A 21037-nucleotide genomic window follows, 5' to 3' on the forward strand; every position below is an offset into this window, starting at 1 on the left:
TTTTGCTTGTGAGAGAGGTTTTAGTCAATGGGTCTGCAACATTCAGATCCGTATGCATTTCGCAAATCTCTAGGTCACATTGTAAATGCTGCTTCCACGCTCCATTTGGAGCTATTCCAAATGGTTGCTCCACTATACGTATCCGGTTTGCTACTCAGAGTCATTTGGATAGGTGTTAAAGCTTGCATCGACGTAATCCTTTACGCCAAACTCTTTATCACCTCCATAATCGAGAAATATTTCCTTATTCCTGGATCATTCTTGTACCCCTTGACTGACTCATGGCAAGGCACACTTCCGGTGCGGTACACAACATAGCATACTATAGAGCCTACGTCTGAAGCATAGATGACGACCTTCGTCCTTTCTCTCTCTTCTGCCGTGGTCGAGCTTTTACTCTTAACTTCATACCTTACAACTCAGGCAAGAACTCCTTCTTTGACTGATCCATCTTGAACACCTTCAAGATCATGTCAAGGTATGTGCTCATTTGAACGTACCATTTAGCGTTTTTGATCTATCCTCATAGATCTTGATGCTTAATGTTCAAGCAGCTTAACTCGGGTTTTCTATTGAAAAACACTTTTCAAATAACCCTATATGCTTTCCAGAAATTCTACATCATTTCTGATCAACAATATGTCATTCTTCCCCTAAAAAAACAATATGTCATTCACATATACTTATCAAAAATTCTATAGTGCTCCGACTCACTTCTTTGGAAATACAAGTTTCTCATAAACTTTGTATAAACCCAAAATCTTTGATCATCTCATCAAAGCGTACATTCCAACTCCGAGATTCTTACCCCAGTCCTTAGAAGGATTGTTGGAGCTTTGCATACTTGTTAGCGTCTTTCAGGATTTGTCAAAACCTTATGGTTGTATCACATACAACCTTTCCTCAAGAAAATTGTCAAGGAAACAATGTTCACTACAAGAAATATGTCAACTAGTGACCTTCTGTCAGTGACCCTGGAAGAATTGGTCATAGATCTATGACCATTTGAGACCAATTGGTCAAAAGCTGTTCGGGGGGCTCCAAACCCTAAACCATTGCGACCATTTTGGTCAGAAAGGTCATAATTTCCTTACATGAAATGGTCACAAAGCAAACAGGGCCGGTCCGTTGCCTTATTTCTAGTTGTTAACGACCAATATAGATGGTCATAGCCTTGTAGATTGTGGTGGGTTGTGATGACTAGGCGCCATCTCATCAGTTTTGCCTATGTGTCATGTCCATGTGTCAGTTTTTGCCCTAGGTTGTGAAGCAACCTATATTTCTGTTATTCCAAAAATTCCCAAATAATTCTCATAAATTGTTTGGATCATATCTTCATCAAATATGTCAAAAACCTTCCTTGCCTAGTTCAAAAATAACTCAACAATATTCATTTTCCTATTCTGTTCGAAGCAGCAGTTTGTGAATGAAGAACCACTTTGGCATGTCCAAATAGTATCCATTTTCTACAGTGCTTTCCTATGCCCAAATAACCATCCTCCACCAAATGCCAGCTCAATCCATTCATTATTTTGAGCCAAGCTTCAACATTTGTAGTTATGTCCAGTGTGGTAGTTTGCAAAGCAAGTACCACCTAGGCTCCTCCTTTTGAGATGAAAATTTGTGAAGACGGTCTTCTTAGTAACTGATCATCCTCAGCCAAAACTCATGCCCATTATCCATGTACATTTCCCGTACCGCTAATCAAACACTTGGCTGCTAATTCATGTTTGAGCATCGACCGGTCTCCTCGTGAGAATGTTATGTTGTAATTTTCTTCCTAGCACCTACCTGGGGAGTGCCCAACCCACTAGACATGCCTAGGCTGCGCAGAACACATGGCAATGCCACGGTCACGCGGTGACCACGCGGCGGGCATGCGAGTTTACGCGCTCTAGAGTTGGGGGCCTCGGCCACCGCCCAAACCTCGACGTATCGCCACCAAACCATGTATTTATGATTAAATAGGTACTTATGTAACTATAAATTATTTTTGGAAAATAAATAGTAAACTATGAGGCAACTGCAGTTCAAATTTGACCTGCTTCCAACTGAATCGGTGGGAATTTGTCTTTTTCACTAGAGGTGGATCAAAACTTTTGACACCCAACCATTTGGTCAATTGTGCATTAAATATGTCCTAGTATTTTATAAAATTGATTTGGTCCAATTTTGCAACAAATATATGGTAGGTCCTTCACAAAAAAAATTCATTTTGGGCACTCGGAAAATGGAAAATGAATTTTCCGTGCAATGAAAATGAAAACTCCCTTAGGCAACATTGTTTGGAATTGCAAGATGCATCCTTTTGCACAATATGAGATCATTTGAACAAACTATGCCATGAATGCGGCCATAAGATTGATCATTTGGCTTGATAGCCATGAATCTTCACACTTGATAGCTCATTTGTGAGAACACTTTTTAAAATAATTACCGTATTACAAGTTTTTTTTTCTGGAAACTTGGTCACATATAGTGACACAATGCGGAGGTTTTCCATTTTTTTGTTTTTTTTTTGAATTTTGTATGCCCGTTTCAAAATGCGGTCAAAACGGCGGGAATGACCGTTCCTAGCTAGTGGTTGAATCTTGGAATTTTTTTGGTGTTTCTCCAATTAAATAGATACTTATGTACCTAGAAATAATTTTTAGAAAAAATAAAGAGCAAACTACGAGGCAGCTACAGTTCAAATTTGACCCGCTTCCAACTAAATCGGCAGGAATTTGTCTTTTTCACCAGAGGTGGATCAAAACTTTTGACACCCAACCATTTGGTCAATTGTGCATTAAATATGTCCTAGTATTTTAGAAAAATGATTTGGTCCAATTTTGCAACAATTATTTGGGAGGTCCTTCACAAAAACACCTCCTTTCGGGCACTCGGAAAATGGAAAATGAATTTTTTGTGCAATGAAAATGAAAACTCCCTTAGGCAACATTTTTTGGAATTCCAAGATGCACCCTTGTGCACAATATGTGATCATTTGAACAAACTATGCCATGAATGTGGCCATAAGATTGATCATTTGGCTTGAAAGCCATGAATCTTCACACTTGATAGCTAATTTCTGAGAACATTTTTTTAAAATTACCGTATTACAAGTTTATTATTTTTTCAGGAAACTTGGTCATATATAGTGACACAATGCGAAGGTTTTCCATTTTGTTGATTTTTTTTAATTTTTTATGCCCGTTTCAAAATGCGGTCAAAACGGCGGGAATGACCGTTCCTAGCTAGTGGTTGAATCTTGAAAAACTTTTGGTGTTTCTCTAATGAAATAGCTACTTTTGTACCTAAAAATGTTTTTTGCAAAAAATCACGAGCAGACTATGAGGGGGTTGCAGTTCAAATTTAACCCGCTTCCTACTGAATCAACAAGAATTTTTTTAAATGACAAAAAATAGCTAGAAGGATCGGAAATGCATACAAATTGGTTATCACCCATAAAATGTGGTCTAAATTACGTGAAAATTTTAGTGATGCCATTTTGCAAAATAGTTTTGGCGGCTGCTTCAGAAAATACCCTGTTTTTAGGTCTAAGAAATAATTTTAAATACCTCATATTTCGAACCAATCAGGAGGCAGCCCACGGATCACCCCCACTGTACTCGATCTGAGCCGTCCGCACCCTCCCGCAGTCCCTCAATCCAGCACCTCTCCCTCGTTCCCTCAGTCACGGGCACACCCTTCCCCCTCAGTCCCTCGATCCAGATCTAGATCCAGATCCAATTCCGCCGCCTCCTTCGTCGATCGTCGTCGCCGACCCCCGAGCCCCAACCCTCCGCTCCCTCTTCTCCCATGGCCTCACCTCCTACCCGGACCCTCCCCTCGAGGCCGTCTGGTTCTTCTCCGTGCTCCACGTGGCTAGGGTTTCGGGGGCGGCGCTCACCACTTCAACACCGCCGGCGAACACAACCACAACCACGGCCTCCACCTCCACTCCCTAGACGGAGATCCACTCGATTCCTCCCCTTTCCCCAATTCCTCTCCAATCCCGCTGGCTGGAGATCCACTCGAGCTCCCCCATGATTCATCTCCAATCCCGCCGCCGTCCCCGGCTCCTCACCACAAGCTCCAGCAAGCCCGCCCTCCCCGCGCCCCTCGGCAGCGGCCGCCGCGCCCTGCGGCTCGTGAGGCGACGAGCTCCGCAGCGCCTCCGACGACCGCGCCTGGAGGCCGCTGCTGTCCTCCCCAACAAGGCTGCTGCCGTCCTGGCGGCGTGCCTAGGCCCCACGGCGGCGGACCAGCCCGGGTGGGTGCCCCTCATCCCCACTTGTTTTCCCCCTCCGATCCGATTGATCCGTAGGAGGCTGTAGCTGACCCCCTCTCTCACCTCGCCTTATGGATGCAGATCCGTCAAGGGATACACCATCGCCGGTTGGGGAGCAGGATCTGGCGCTGGGGTTCAAGGTTAACGCCAAGGGCACTGCTGCTGCACGCCTTCATCAGCGTCAACACCTTCTTCAGTGAGACTGGTGCTGGGAAGCATGTCCCTCGTGCTGTTTTCGTTGATCTTGAGCTCACTGTGATTGATGAGGTGAGGACTGGCACTTCTTCAGTGAGACTGGTGCTGGGAAGCATGTACTACTTGTTGCAGCTTTACCCTTCTACGTTTACCGAGCTCGATAAGGCATTAAGTGTCTTTAAGATTGCTGTTAGGACAATACTGCAATTCAGGTTGTGAGCATATCCACTTATTCCTGAGTAGAATGGTAGTATTTTCTTTAAGCACAGTAGAAAAATGTTCAGTGTTAATTTGTTGTGTATATATGAGTAGCTCAAAACTTGTTGCCAAAAATATAATAACTCATGTCTTGCTTGAACTAGACAAGGAAGACCCATTGATCTTTCCTTGAGATAGATTGTCTTTGTCGCGTAAGGACTATAGAAAATTTGAATTAAGACATGGCAAAGCTACAGGATATAGAGTACTGTTTTATTTGGTCTAAAATAAATACACGAACAAACTTTTTCACATATGTAATTTGTATGTACCGCCTCATAAACCATTTATGTTTCATAGAATGGATGGTCCATCATGTGGAAGCATCACGCGGCATTGTAGTCATCGATGAAGGACTTATGTTGGTGTCCAATGAATCGACAATATGAAAAATTAATCTATTTTGCAGCTGGTTATTGATTGCTGGTTAGAGAGGAACGACTACAATGGTTGTCTACAAGATGTTTTTAGTTCATATTTCCTGGTTGATGGATTCAAACCTGTGCAACAACATAAGTTTGATGTGCTCTATGATCATGTATGCAGGACGAGCAGTACCCGGGGAAGATGAAGCAACCGCACCTGGACAACATCCAGTTCTAGAAGTAGGTGCAGCTGCAGGTGATCAGACGTCGATCTGTTGGGAACGGAAGGGAGATGTTCCATGCACCGAATCTGATTTTGAGCCATGGCCACCATGGAAAACACTCAGGTTATATATGCCTTTCTTATCATATAATATATTGTTTGTTTCCCCTGCTGAAATAGTGTGCCTACCAGTATTATGTGTTGGCTTAGTTCCATTTTGTGTTGCTTCATCCTGGCGGTTGTCGTGCTCCTAGTGTCCTTGTAAGACAAGTTTACATATCCTTTGTAAGAAATGTTATTACATATACCTATTGAGCTTGCGCGTTGTTTGTTATACACCAAAATTGCTTTACATATCCATTCTGGATGGTTGTCACATAGGACTGCATGAGCTCTATTGAACCTGATTTCTACTTGTACAAGTTATGCCACATCGGAAGATTGCCTTTTGCATTTATGCTTGCTATAAGTGTACTCATGTTATGTCCTTATGTCTGATGCATGTATCATGTGACACACACATTAGTAAACCTGAATTAACTTTGCATAGTTTCTCTGTTACAGTAGATGGCAAGATGAATAGCTAGTGTCTATTTAATTCAATCATGCACCTGGTAGTTTAATAGGAACTATTGATTGAATATGAATGTTATTCCTTATACTCAAATGCAACTTCGATCTGCTATAACTTTAAATGATGGTTTTGAAACCTTGTCATGTATGTGAAACATTACATGCTCGTTTGCTGCTAAGTTTGTGATATGTGCTAGTTCAATTCCCAATTTTGATGAATAGCCATATTCTAGATAAGTAGAATGATATGGTTAAAAATAATAATAAGTAGAATGATAATATACTGGTGTATCTTTAGTTTTTAGTTTAAAAGTACTCTGTAATGTTTCTTCTATCAGTGACATACCTCTTCTTCTCTTTTGAATGCTCAGATCTTTTGCATCAGCCTCTAAGGGAGAAGCGGGACTTGGAGAAGAAATCTTTACATTAAGCAGATTACATGTTTGGTTGCTGTGAAGTACCAGATAGGCTAGTTCTATTTTTTTCACGGTCCTGGAGTATTTCTGATTCACCTTTTGTAAAAACTTAGTTAGCCCGCAGTTAGTCAGTAGTAGCTCAGCCAGCCAGCCAGCCTCAAATAGTATTGCTGGAATGAATGGTTGTAATATAATAACATTGCACGCTACTTTGAAATTGTATCAAAACTGGGCTAGGCCCAAGATAGCTTGTGGTGTGATGTGTTGTAATGTCAACGGCATAATAATTTTTTTTGGATTGGATCAATTTTTTCGGAACTGGGCTAGGCCCAAGTTATATTGGACAATTATTTTTGAGGGAAAACATGAGAGGCCCAGCAAAGAAATGGCCCAGAAAAATACATGATCAAAAAGAAAACCTGCTGTTAAAAGGGCCATGCAAAGAAATCAAAGGCTGAATTGTTGGGCCAGACCCATGTAGCTAATAAAAGCACAGGAAAAAAATACATTAAAAAGGCCGAATTGTTGGACTAGGCCCATGTAGAAAACCGAATTGGACCGGGCTTAATCTTGTGCCACATCAGCTTGCCACGCTGGATGCCTACGTGGCCTGGGGAGGTTGCTAGTGACCAAAACGCCACAGTGGACATATTTTGGTCATAAATGTCCACGACCATTCCAGAAGAAAGGTCGCTATAGTCAGTTTACGACTGCCAGCTTTTGACCTTCTGTTTTTGGTCACAAAAAGGTCGCAAATGAAAAACCATGACCTTTTAGTGACCAATAGTGGTGGTCACAAGTTGACATATTTCTTGTAGTGGTTTAGACATCCTACCTGCAAGATTTCATAAATAATGCAGTAATTGCTAATATAATTCCAACAGACTCTTAGCAACGCTACGAATGAGAAAGTCTCATCGCAGTCAACTTCCTTGAACTTGTCGGAAAACATCTTAAGGACAAGTCGAGCTTTCTTAATGGCGATACTTACCATCATTGTCCGTCTTTCTTGTAAAATCCATCTGTACCCAACAGCCTTACGACCATCAAGTAGTTCTTCCAAAGTCTACACTTTATATTCATACATGGATCCTCTCTCGGATTTTATGGCCTCTCGCCATTTGTCGGAATCCGGGCCCACCATTGCTTCTCCATAGCTCGTAGGTTCATTGTTGTCTAGCAACATGACCTCTAAGACAGGATTGCGTACCATTCTGAAGTAGTACGCGTCCTTGTCGACCTACGAGGTTCGGTAGTGACTTGATCTGAACCATCATGATCACTATCATCATCTTCCACTTCAATTGGCGTAGGTGCCACATGAACAACTTCATGTGCCCTGCTACACACTGGTTGAAGTGATGGTTCAATAACCTCATCAAGTCTCCACCATCCTCCCACTCAATTCTTTCAAGAGAAACTTTTCCTCGAGAAAGGACCCGTTTCTAGGAACAATTAATTTTGCTTCCGGATCTGAGATAGGAGGTATACCCAACCATTTTGGGTATCCTATGAAGATGTATTTATTCGGTTTTGGGTTCGAGCTTATCACGATGAAACTTTTCACATAAGCGTCGCAGCCCCAAACTTTTAAGAAATGACAACTTAGGTTTCTCCAAACCATAGTTCAAACGGTGTCGTCTCAACGGAATTACGTGGTGCCCTATTAAAGTGAGTGTGGTTGTCTCTAATGCCTAACCCATGAACGATAGTGGTAATTCGATAAGAGACATCATGGTACGCACCATATCCAATAGGGTGCAACTATGATGTTCGGACACACCATCACACTATGGTGTTCCAGGCGGTATTAATTGTGAAACAATTTCCACAATTGCTTAATTGCGTGCCAAAGCTTGTAACTCAGATAATCATCTCTATGATCATATCATATACATTTTATCCTCTTGTCACGATGATCTCCAACTTCACTCTGAAATTACTTGAGCCATTCAATAATTCAGACTTGTGTTTCATCAAGTAAATATACTCAGTATCTACTCAAATCATCCGTGAAGTAAGAACATAACGATATCCACTGCGTGCCTTGGCACTCATTGGACAGCACACATCAAAATGTATTACTTCCAACAAGTTGCTTTCTTGTTCCATTTCACTGAAAACGAGGCCTTTTAGTCATCTTGCCCATGTGGTATGATTTGCATGACTCAAGTAATTCAAAATCAAGTGAGTCCAAACGATCCATCTGCATGGAGTTTCTTCATGCTACATACCAACAGACATGTTTCGCATGTCTCAAACTTTTCAAAATGAGTGAGTCCAAAGATCCATCAACATGGAGCTTCTTCATGCGTTTTATACCAATATGACTTACATAGCAGTGCCACGAGTAAGTGGTACTATCATTACTATCTTATATCTTTTGGCATGAAAATGTGTATCACTACGATCGAGATTCAATAATTCTTTTAGGTGCAAGACCATTGAAGGTATTATTCAAAAATTAGAGTAACCATTATTCTCCTTAAATGAATAACCGTATTGCGATAGACATAATCCAATCATGTCTATGCTCAACGCAAACACCAAATAACAATTATTTAGGTTTTACGCCAATCTCGATGGTAGAGGGAGCGTGTGATGCTTGATCACATCAACCTTGGAAACTCTTCCAACACATATAGTCAGCTCACTTTTAGGTAGTCTCCGTTTATTCCGTAGATTTTATTTCGAGTTACTAACACTTAGCAACTGAACCGGTATCTAATACCCTGGTGCTACTAGGAGTACTAGTAAAATACACATTAACATAATGTATATCCAATATACTTCTATCGACCTTGCCAGCCTTCTCATCTACCAAGTATATAGGGTAATTGTGCTCTAGTGGTTGTTCCCCTTATTACAGAAGCACTTAGTCTCGGGTTTGGGTTCAACCTTGGGTTTCTTCACTGGAGCAGCAACTGATTTGTCGTTTCATGAAGTACCCCTTCTTGCCCTTGTCCTTCTTGAAACTAGTGGTTTCACTAACCATCAACAATTGATGCCCCTTCTTGATTTCTACATTCGTGGTGTCGAAGGTTGCGAATAGCTCAAGGATCATCATATCTATCCTTGTTATGTTATAGTTCATCACGAAGCTCTAGTAGCTTGGTGGCAATGTCTTTGGAGAAACATCACTATCTCATCTGGAAGATTAACTCCCACTTGATTCAAGTGATTGTTGTACCCAGACAATCTGAGTACAAGCTCAACGATTGAGATCTTCTCCCTTAGTTTGTAGGCTAGAAAACTCGTCGGAGGTCTCATACCTCTTGACGTGGGCACGAGCCTGAAATCCCAATTTCAGCCCTCAGAACATCTCATATGTTCCGCGACGTTTCAAAAACGTCTTTGGTGCCTCAATTCTAAACCGTTTAACATTACCGAACTATCACGTAGTCATCAAAACATGTGTGTCAGATCTTCGCAACATCCACAGACCACGTTCGAGGTCCAGCACACCGAGCGGTGCATTAAGGACATAAGCCTTCTACTGCCCGCATAATTGATACTGTCAACTTTCAACTATATTTTCTCTAGGAACATAGCTAAAACAGTAGAACTAAAGCACGAGCTATGACATAATTTGCAAAAGGATTTTGACTATGTTCAGGATAATTAAGTTCATCTAATGAACTCCCACTCAGATAGACATCCCTCTAGTCATCTAAGTGATTACATGATCCGAGTCAACTAGGCTGTGTCCGATCATCACGTGAGACGGACTAGTCATCATCGGTGAACATCTTCATGTTGATCGTATCTACCATACGACTCATGCTCGACCTTTCGGTCTCTTGTGTTCCGAGGCCATGTTTGTACATGCTAGGCTCGTCAAGTCAACCTAAGTGTTTCGCGTGTGTAAATCTGGCTTACACCCGTTGTATGTGAACGTTAGAATCTATCACACCCGACCATCACGTGGTGCTTCGAAACGACAAACTTTCGCAACGGTGCACAGTTAGGGGGAACACTTTCTTGAAATTAATGAGAGATCATCTTATTTACTACCATCGTTCTAAGCAAATAAGATGCATAAACATGATAAACATCACATGCAATCAAAAAAGTGACATGATATGGCCAATATCATTTTGCTCCTTTTGATCTCCATCTTCGGGGCTCCACGATCATCATCGTCACCGGCATGACACCATGATCTCCATCATCGTGTCTTCATGAAGTTGTCTCGCCAACTATTACTTCTACTACTATGGCTAACGGTAATTACATGGCGTTGTTGAATGACACGCAGGTCATACAATAAATTAAGACAACTCCTATGGCTCCTGCCGGTTGTCATACTCATCGACATGCAAGTCGTGATTCCTATTACAAGAACATGATCAATCTCATACATCACATATCATTCATCACATTCTTTTGGCCATATCACATCACATAGCATACCCTGCAAAAACAAGTTAGACGTCCTCTAATTGTTGTTTGCATATTTTACGTGGCTGCTATGGGTTTCTAGCAAGAACGTTTCTTACCTACGCAAAACCACAACGTGATATGCCAATTGCTATTTACCCTTCATAAGGACCCTTTTCATCGAATCCGATCTGACTAAAATGGGAGAGACTGGCACCCGCTAGCCACCTTATGCAACAAGTGCATGTCAGTCGATGGAACCTGTCTCACGTAAGTGTACGTGTAACGTCGGTCCGGGCCGCTTCATCCCACAATACCGTCGAAACAAGATTGGACTAGTAACGGTAAGCATATTGAACAAAATCAATGCCCACAACTACTTTGTGTTCTACTCGTGCATAGAAACTACCAATAGACCTAGCTCATGATGCCACTGTTGGGGAACGTAGCAGAAATTCAAAATTTTCCTACGTGTCACCAAGATCTATCTATGGAGAAACTAGTAACGAGGGGAAGGAGAGTGCATCTACATACCCTTGTAGATTGCTAAGTGGAAGCGTTCAAGAGAACGGGGTTGAAGGAGTCGTACTCGTCGTGATCCAAATCACCGGAGATCCTAGTGCCGAACGGACGGCACCTCCGCGTTCAACACACGTAAATCCCGGTGACATCTCCCATGCCTTGATCCAGCAAGGAGAGAGGGAGAGGTTGGGGAAGACTCCGTCCAGCAGCAGCACAACGACGTGGTGGTGATGGAGGAGCGTGGCAATCCAGCAGGGCTTCGCCAAGCACCGCAAGAGACAAGGAGAAAGAGAGGTAGGGCTGCGCCAGGGAGAGGTGGAAACTCTTATGTATGCAGCCCCAAATACCTCAACTATATATAGGGGAGAGGGAGGGGGCTGCGTCCCCTCTAGGGTTCCCACCCCAAGGGGTGCGGCAGCCCCTAGATCCCATCTAGGGTGCGGCCAAGGGGGGAAGAGGGGAAACTTGCCCCCCAAGTAAGGTGGGTGCGCCCCCTCCCCAAACCCTAGGCGCCTTGGGCCCTTGTGGGGGGGGGCGCACCAACCCACCTGGGGCTGGTCCCCTCCCACACTTGGCCCATGCAGCCCTCTGGGGCCGGTGGCCCCACTTGGTGGACCCCCGGGACCCTCCCGGTGGTCCCGGTACATTACCGATAACACCCAAAACTTTTCCGGTGACCAAAATAGGACTTCCCATATATAAATCTTTACCTCCGGACCATTCTGGAACTCCTCGTGACATCCGGGATCTCATCCGGGACTCCGAACAACATTCGGTAACCACGTATATCTATTCCCTATAACCCTAGCGTCATCGAACCTTAAGTGTGTAGACCCTGCGGGTTCGGGAACCATGCAGACATGACCGAGACGTTCTCTGGTCAATAACCAACAGCGGGATCTGGATACCCATGTTGGCTCCCACATGTTCCACGATGATCTCATCGGATGAACCACGATGTCAAGGACTCAATCAATCCCGTATACAATTCCCTTTGTCTAGCGGTATTGTGCTTGCCCGAGATTCGATCGTCGGTATGCCGATTCCTTGTCCAATCTCGTTACCGGCAAGTATCTTTACTCGTTCCGTAACACATCATCCCGTGATCAACCCCTTGGTCACATTGTGCACATTATGATGATGTCCTACCGAGTGGGCCTAGAGATACCTCTTTGTCAACCGGAGTGACAAATCTCAGTCTCGATTCGTGCCAACCCAACAGACACTTTCGGAGATACCCGTAGTGCACCTTTATAGCCACCCAGTTATGTTGTGACGTTTGGTACACTCAAAGCATTCCTACGGCATCCGGGAGTTGCACAATCTCATGGTCTAAGGAAATGATACTTGACATTAGAAAAGCTTTAGCATACGAACTACACGATCTTTGTGCTAGGCTTAGGATTGGGTCTTGTCCATCACATCATTCTCCTAATGATGTGATCCCGTTATCAACGACATGCAATGTCCATGGTCAGGAAACTGTAACCATCTATTGATCAACGAGCTAGTCAATTAGAGGCTTACTAGGGACATGGTGTTGTCTATGTACCCACACATGTATCTGAGTTTCCTATCAATACAATTATAGCATGGATAATAAACGATTATCATGAACAAAGAAATATAATAATAATAACTAACTTATTATTGCCTCTAGGGCATATTTCCAACATGAGGGAGAGTCTCCAACCATATATATATATATATATATATATATATATATATATATATATATATATATATATATATATATATATATATATATATATAATCCCGACTGTTGTCATGGGGTAGCTTCTCCTTCATTCCTGTGTGCTGGACAATTTGGTGTAATGCACTCGGGAATGAAAAGAGGAGCTACCATCACCGACGGTTGAATATGTACCACATGAGAGCTGAGAGTTTTTAGTACATATATTTAATTGTACAAGTTTAATATTTGAATTATGAACATAGGAAATGTCGTACTCGGATGACGAAAACCGCCCGGGGGAGTGCGACTGGTGCCACGACGATCGAGGTATGTGAGACAGGTTCCTTGAGCTGGACGAAGATCGGCGCTTCAGCGTTAAGCTCGAGGAGACCTTCGATGTTGAAACGGTACGCAACGACGACTATAGTTTTTTTCGTAATTAAGCACGACTTCAACTATTTTAACGTGTACTTTTCATCTTTTCCAATTCGACTAGCTTATCCCATGCTATGCAAGACGCTATGTCTTGAAGAGGATGGGTTTTAAAGACCATGAAAATATTGAAACAAAGAAAATTCACCTAAGGACCCATCATGGTGTGGATTTTGAAGTAAAGTTGTATAATTCTGAGAGTGTAACCCATTTTGGTTGCAAAAATTGGGAAGCACTTTGCAAGATGTATGGTTTTGATGAGGGTATGCTTGTCACCATGGATCTTGGTGATCCTGAAATCGAGCAAGACAATATGGACATTTGGGTCCTTGTTGAGACGGTTCCAATTCTTCCCCTATGTGAGCTTATCAAGCATAGTTATTAAGTAATTTATATTGTTTATTTCAAAATAGTTGACAGCTTATTTCCATTGACAGCTTATTTTCATTCTTCAAAGAATGTGCGGAAGATGGTAGACAAAATCCACTACATCGATGGCTCCGCATTAACTTATAAGGAGAAGAATCATCTGATCGCATTTTGTAATGATCTTGAGAATTACAATATCTACAATCAAACTCCTCAACATTATGGTCAATACGTGCCACTAGTGCACGTGTTGAACTACGGTAACTACCATGGAGATACCCTGGTAAGATTTTTTACTATTACGACATCCGTGCATCTTTTGCATACTTCTAAAACTAGCACATCATTGCTAACTACGAAGTTATTACTATGTTTTTCAACAGATAATCTCGAATGATTGTGTGCCTCATCTGATGTATACGCACGGTTGCCTTGATATTTTGAACATACAACCAGGTCGTCCTACGAATCTCAACTGTCCATACCGGATTTCTAAAAGAAGTGGAGACATGACAATCAAAGAATGGAAAAAATGTATGGACAATCGTAAGGAGGTTCTTGGAAGCAAAAGGAAGCGAAGCGTAAGAATTGGAGACAGGATGATCTCCATTCTCCATAATGGAGAGTCAGGGTCTATATTGTTTTATGTTATTTTACCTTAAAGAGGGTATTTATACCTCATAAAGATGACCATGTTCTAATAACAATTAAGTAGGGTTGGTTCGATGACTATGAGGATGATGATCGTATGACTTGTTATTAATAATGAGTAGAAGTTGCATGATGATGATTAATTAGTAGAACTTGTTATTATATATGATGATGCATGATGCGAGCGGGTGAAATGAACATGGATTGGATTGAAGTGAAGCCAACATGCATGTGGTGCATGTCGAAAGTAGTACAATCCAAACTTGATCAAGTTAGGATTAGTATTAATTACTTTCGACATGCACCACATGTTGCCTTCACTTCAATCTAAGCCATGTTAACGTTAGGCATAGCAGTAGCGTTGGTAAACCAAGCACGGAGATATATAAAAGAGGACACTTCTCTTTATTAGCTAGCTAATAACAACCTAAATTAACCCCCAAAACCCCTAACAACCAGCCCTTTCAAAAAAAACCTCAGCTCCAGCCATCTGCTGACGCATGGATGCCTATTGGTCCCGGTTGGTGTCACCAACCGGGACCAAAGGCCCACCTGCCTAGGCTGGCCGCAGCGGCCACGTGGAGGCTCATCTGTCCCGGTTCGTGTAAGAACCGGGACTAAAGGCCAAGGGCATTAGTAACGACCTATTAGTCCCGGTTCAAGAACCGGGACTAAAGGCCCTTACGAACCGGGACGAAAGGCCCTTTTTCTACTAGTGCTGGTAGAAGGCTGGTCCCAGCCCATCTGGCGCATGAACGCTCATCTAGTCCAAGAACGCCACAGCTAGTCTGACCTCAGCATGGCTGAAAGGAGTCACCAGCGACGGTCCATCCACCCCTACTAGTAGAAAAACGACTTTTAGTACCGGTTCGTAAGGACCTTTAGTACCGCTTCTGGAACCGGCACTAAAGAGTGGGGACTAAAGCCCCCCCTTTAGTACCGGTTCAACACGAACCGGGACCAAAGGCCCACCACATGGCATGAGGCGCGCCGTGGTCTGGGGACCTTTAGTCCCGGTTGGTAAGGATTTTCTTTATTTTTATTTTTGAAATAAAGCAAAAACAGCCCGCCTACTGGGCCGGCACGGCCTGCATACGACTAGAAATCCAATCTCTAGTTGGGCCAGGATGTAGGCCCGTACGGCCCAGTAGGCCCCACAGGGCAGAAGACTTGCAATAGGCCCACAAAGGCCTGGTTAGAGAGGAGCTCGACACGGTAGCCGCGGCGGGGCTTATAAACCGGTGCGAGCTCCTCTCAACTAGCAAGGTGGGACTAAACATTGTGCACCGCGGGTGGCAGCGCACCACCTTTAGTACCGGTTGGTGACTCCAACCGGTACTAAAGGGGGGTCTTTAGTACCGGTTGGAGCCACCAACCCGTACTAAAGACCACCACCTTTAGTACCGATTGGTGGCTCCAACCGGTACTAAAGACCCCCCCCCTTTAGTACCGGTTGGAGCCACCAACCCGTACTAAAGGCCACCACCTCTTTAGTACCGGTTCATGGCACGAATTAGTACTAAAGGTTCGCCACGAACCGGTACTAATGAGCGCCGCCCGCCTGGCCGTTGGAACCGGCACTAATGATCACATTAGTGCCGGTTCAATTGCAAACCGGGACTAATGAGTTTCACATTAGACCCTTTTTCTACTAGTGCCCTAAACCTGGGCATAGAGGGGGCCAGATCGAATCACCCTATGGGCTTGGCGCTGCGGCCAGGAGGCCGGAGTAGAAGCCCAAGAGGGCCTCGGCCTTATTTACATGTGCCATGACGTTAACGCCATCGACGTCCAAGTGGTGAATGGAGTTCCTGCGACGACGTTGGGCGGCTTGGGCATGGAAGAACTGAGTGTTCTCATCGCCCGACACTTCCCCATCTGCTTCCAGTACGCTGCCTGACGCTTGACATGCATGGCCATGGCATGGCAAGCGTCAGCACGGAACATGACCTCATCTCCACATAAGAGATGGATCTCTTCCAAGAAATCCATAGGTGGGGATAGTGGGAGGGGAGGAAGAGGGGTCTGAGGGCCAAGCATTCTCGAAAAAATATCGAGCCGACTACGGGATTTTTGTGGAGGTGGACACAGTGATGGGGAAGTGTCCGGAAGTTGGGGGGGGGGGGGGGGGGCGTTGAGTCAGGGAAAAGAGCATCCCATCCAACGTCAAAGAAGACATGGTCAAGTCAAGCAAGAGTAGGGGGGGGGGGGGGCGTTTATCAAGTCAATCATATCACCGGAACACAAGGCATGCGTGGTAGTCACAATTCAATTTTTCCTTAATTTTTGTGTTGTCATGAACGACATATGTGTAGGACCTTCACATTTTTATTAAAAATATGGTGTTACATTATGGCGAATTCAAAAGCTTTCTCTTTTTATACATCATTTTATCACATATTTTGTATGTTTCATTGTTTTAAAAAATGTAAGCAAAGAACACTCCTACATTTGTATTTTCAATAGTTTTAGTTGTTTTAAGCACTCATTGATGCATTTGTTTTAACATGATTCCCACAGCGACACGCGGGGCATCGTCTCGTCTATCGTATATAAAACTCGTGCCTCTTTTTCGAAGAAAAAAACTGTTTATTCAATTGTTACATCAAGGTGGTACAACAATTCGTCGTCAGCATGGCCAATAACTCTAGACTTACGGACAAAACTCGTCCTTCTTGTGTTGCTACAAGATCACATACAGTTCCACGCGCGGCAAAATTCTTGGAAGCTTCACAAATCATCATCTTCTTCGTCTTCGGTGTCTCCTTGCGGCGTGCCGGCGGTCGGGGCATGCAGCTGGATAAATTTGTCCTCCTTCTCCTTGATGAGGCACGACTCCGGGAGGACGTCGCCGACGTGCTTCCCGAACGCCTGGTGGCAGTAGGCGGACGTGCTCCCCCCGCCGGCCGTCTTCAGGTTCACCCCGTCCAGATACAGGCGCCTGCACGGCATGGCGTCGCTGCACGCGAACGTGACCGCCCGCTCCGTTGCCGAAGTGCCGGTGATGTCTATGTACTTGATCTTCTCCACCGCCACCGCGCTCACGTTCTGCACGGCAACCCCAAACAAATTCAGAGACTTGCATGCATGGTGTCATCTGCTATGGTGCTAGGTAGGCATCCAAATGCATCATCGGGTTCATATTCCAGACAACCGGCCGGCGAGCCGAGCTTACCGGGGTTCCGCAGGGAGTTCCCCGGTTGGAGTTGGAGGCGGAGTAGTAGTGCTGGTCGATGACGATAGGGTTGGCCACGTTCCTCATCATGATGTGCGCGAACTTCACCTTGCGCGCGAAGCCGCAGCCGTTCTGAGTGAATGATGGCCAAAAGCACAGCACAAAAGATGATGATGAAAAAAAGGCGACGTCACACCTCACATAACATTTTCCTTTTATGAGCATTATATTACCTTGTAGGTCTTGATGCGTACGCCGTTCTTGGTGTTGGAGAGGAGCATAGTGTCCATCTTGATCTTGTGTATCCTGTCATTACTTTGGTTCTCGCCCAAGCCTCCAATGCTGACGAATACGGTGGAGGAGAAGATGATGAAACATTCGGCTCAAGATTTGACGAAAATTTTGTCTAGATACATCCATTTCAGCGGCAAGTAGTATGGATCGGAGGGAGTAGTATTTGCTAAGATAGCACATTACGTCATTACCTGATGCCGAGGCCAGGTCCGCATGAGACGGCTTTCACGCGGATATCCGAGGAGTTGCCCACGATCGACACGCAGTCGCCACCTAAAAACGGTCGACATGTAATTAAATACTTAGAAACACCAGCAAAATTTCGAAGAAATTTCAATTCAGAACCATTGCAACATACCTACGGAGAAGAGATCGTGCTTGATGTGCACGTCGGTGGAGCTGACGACGAGGACGCCGACGGTGCCGGGGCTGTACTCCGGCGAGGTCACCCTGAGATAGTTGGCCTCGACGTCGTGGCAGCGGGTGAAGACCAGGTGCTGCCGCTGGCCGTTCTGCACCGTGATGCCCTTCACGCTCACGTCCCGGCAGCCCTCGAAGTGGAGCGCCATGGGGGCGACATCGTATGGGCGGTACGTGGTGCAGTTCTCGTCCTCGCACGACCCCGCCCACCATTGCTGGCCCCGGCCGTCGACGATGCCACCGCCGCTCAGGGACAGGTCGCCCACGCCCCGGAAGTGGAGCCACCTGCCCTGGTCGCCGTCCCACCACTCCTCCGGGTCCTCCGGCGCGATGATGTTCCCGGAAATCTGACGACGCGCAATTAGTATGAGTGTACTAGCCGTGAGTGACTGAGGTGGCAGAGGAAGAAGAAGAAAAATGTATACCAAGAGCTTGATCTCGCCGCGGCAGGGGCCGGCGAGCGTGACGGGCCAGATCTGGTAGGACCTGCCGGCGGGGACGTTGAGGTAGGTGGTTCCGCCGGTGGCGCACGCCGACTTCCACGCGTCCACGAATGCCTGAGGAAGAAACAAAGAGAGGGTCAAGTCAAGGGAACGCCCGCCCGAGATGGCTGGCGACATGGCGTACGTACCTGAGTGTCGTTGGCAATGCCGTCCCCGACGGCGCCGAAGTCGTCGAGCGAGAGCAGGACGCGGGCCTCGACGGCGCCGCCCGGCAGCAGGAGGGCCACGGCGCCGGCGAGAGCCGCGAGCAGGAGCCGCGTCCTTGCACGAAGCGCCATGAATGCACGCACTGTGGAGCTCAGCTAGCTAGCCCGGTGTCTGTACCACGCTGCCACTTCTCTCAGTCACCGAAGCTGCTGCGGTGCGAGTTGAGTGTGGTGAGTGAGGGGCAACGCCGGTGGAGGATTAAAGGTGCACGGGCCAACGGACGACAAGCACGGCGTTGCACGATCGAGCACATAACCAAAACAAAACAAGATCGGGATCTGATCTGCGGGTGGAGGCATCTCATCTCATCTCTCGCCGGTGCACGATCGACCTGCAATCTTGCATTGCATGAGCCTGAATCTCCCGGCGATCTGTTTGACTTTGCATATATAGACGATCTGGGCATTAAAACGCATGCAGCTGGATACTCAACTTCATGATAATGAAGGAGAAGAAGCACGATGATCCTAAAAAAATGATCCAGAGAATCATGCAATGGGCTCTTTATTTTTATTTGTTTAGTGTCCACGACCTTAATTGGGCCACTCTCAATGCACACTATCATATCATATCATAAGTAGTACTAGATGGTAGAATTCTACAAGACAAGCTACCACCATGTGTAGTTGTAGCACATCTTTTTAGGGTATAGTTGTAGCACATCTAATGGTAGACCATATATAGATGGCTCTATCGCGAGGACAGCGTTTCGGCACCCTGCTCCCACGCATTAACAGTAAACTAGAAAAAAAATCAAAACAATCTGATTTTTTTGACACATAGTTGTACCGAATCGGATTAGCCATGTCAAATCTAAGTCCATAGTCATTGGATCAACTTTTGTATGAATTGTGCAATTAACAGAATAACTTTGTCCATCCTGCGCATGCTTCGGTGTGCCCTTTTTGGGTGAGTAAATTGTTCAAAATCACCATATTTATGGCTAGGGTAACGGAATACTCACTTGCCGCGGAAGTGGTGTTTTTTTTGTGATTTTTGACAAAAAAAACAATGGCAACACATTATCCTAGCCACAAATGTGGTGGTTTTAAACAATTTTTCTTTTTGGGTCGATGTATCTGCCCATGCCGAGGCCTGGGGCCTGTTCTTATCGATCGACTTCTGTTTTTTATCCATGAGCTGCATTTTGTGATTTTTAAATGTACGTGTGTCCTTTTTCTTCACTCCATTTAACACTTTGTCTTCTCGTTGTCATTCCTTTTTGCAGCTTATTTCTGAATACGCAGTTTTTTTACTCATTGTAAATCCATCCTTCGATATGCAGACGTTGGACTTACTTTTATCTAAGTTGTAAGTTCACTGTCGACAAGCAACTAGTAGGGCCTGACCCTCTTTTGTCCAAATTGCACCCCAGATCAACTTCCCAGTCGTGCGGTAAAACAAGATTCCCAGTCTCGTGTAGAGTTATAACTGCTATGGTTGACATGAAAGCTTCCCGAATCTTGTGGGTCCAGTGTACAACCTCTGCAGAGTGTTAAGCAATTCGAATAGCCATGTTCAAGGTCAAGAACAGTTGGATTGTGAATGGGAAGAGAAATGGTGGTACTAAAGGAGATGAAGTATGAGATATGAGATGATAAATATTGGATTTGATCATAAGATGTTTATGTTGATGTTTGTAACATTATGACATCGTAGATTGGAGATTAACTTGATTTTCAAAACAATAGGTCATCCACATGCACAAAACTAGCTTTTCGCAAATGCTTAAATGTAGTATACAAGCCTTTGTGCCGAGCCATGCATACATACTCTATTATCATTCCGTGGGCTGCTTGCGGGTACATTTAAAGTACTCTTTGGCTTGTTCGTCGCTATTAACTTGGCTAGGCAAGGAGGATCAGGAGTTAGAAGAAGATTTCTTCGACGATGTTCACGCGAACTAGGACGCTTCCCAGTTTGTTGCGTGTAGGGTTAAGGCATATGACATGGATGCATGTTATCCATTATGTTTCCACTGCAAGTGTTCATTTGGAGTTTCACCTTTAAGGCTTTTATCTATGTATAAGACTTGGTCATTATGGTCCTATTTTGTAAGGCACGATGTATGTAATGGATGTAAGC

At 44.6% G+C, this 21037-nt stretch overlaps 1 protein-coding gene across 1 annotated transcript; it reads right to left on the reverse strand.

Annotated features, from left to right (window-relative positions):
• Positions 1-16902: 16902 nt before the first annotated feature.
• LOC123064339 (probable polygalacturonase At1g80170) lies at positions 16903-19111 on the reverse strand. Its single transcript, XM_044487835.1, has 7 exons — positions 18874-19111; positions 18668-18799; positions 18181-18589; positions 18014-18095; positions 17762-17870; positions 17529-17660; positions 16903-17401 (listed from the first exon to the last, which is right to left on the reverse strand). The coding sequence occupies exons 1-7, from the start codon at positions 19021-19023 to the stop codon at positions 17084-17086; spliced, it is 1332 nt and encodes a 443-aa protein (XP_044343770.1). The 5' UTR covers positions 19024-19111; the 3' UTR covers positions 16903-17083.
• Between the last annotated feature and the right edge of the window lie 1926 nt (positions 19112-21037).

This window comes from Triticum aestivum, chromosome 3B (genome assembly GCF_018294505.1).
Source record: "Triticum aestivum cultivar Chinese Spring chromosome 3B, IWGSC CS RefSeq v2.1, whole genome shotgun sequence".
Lineage (NCBI taxonomy): Eukaryota > Viridiplantae > Streptophyta > Magnoliopsida > Poales > Poaceae > Triticum > Triticum aestivum.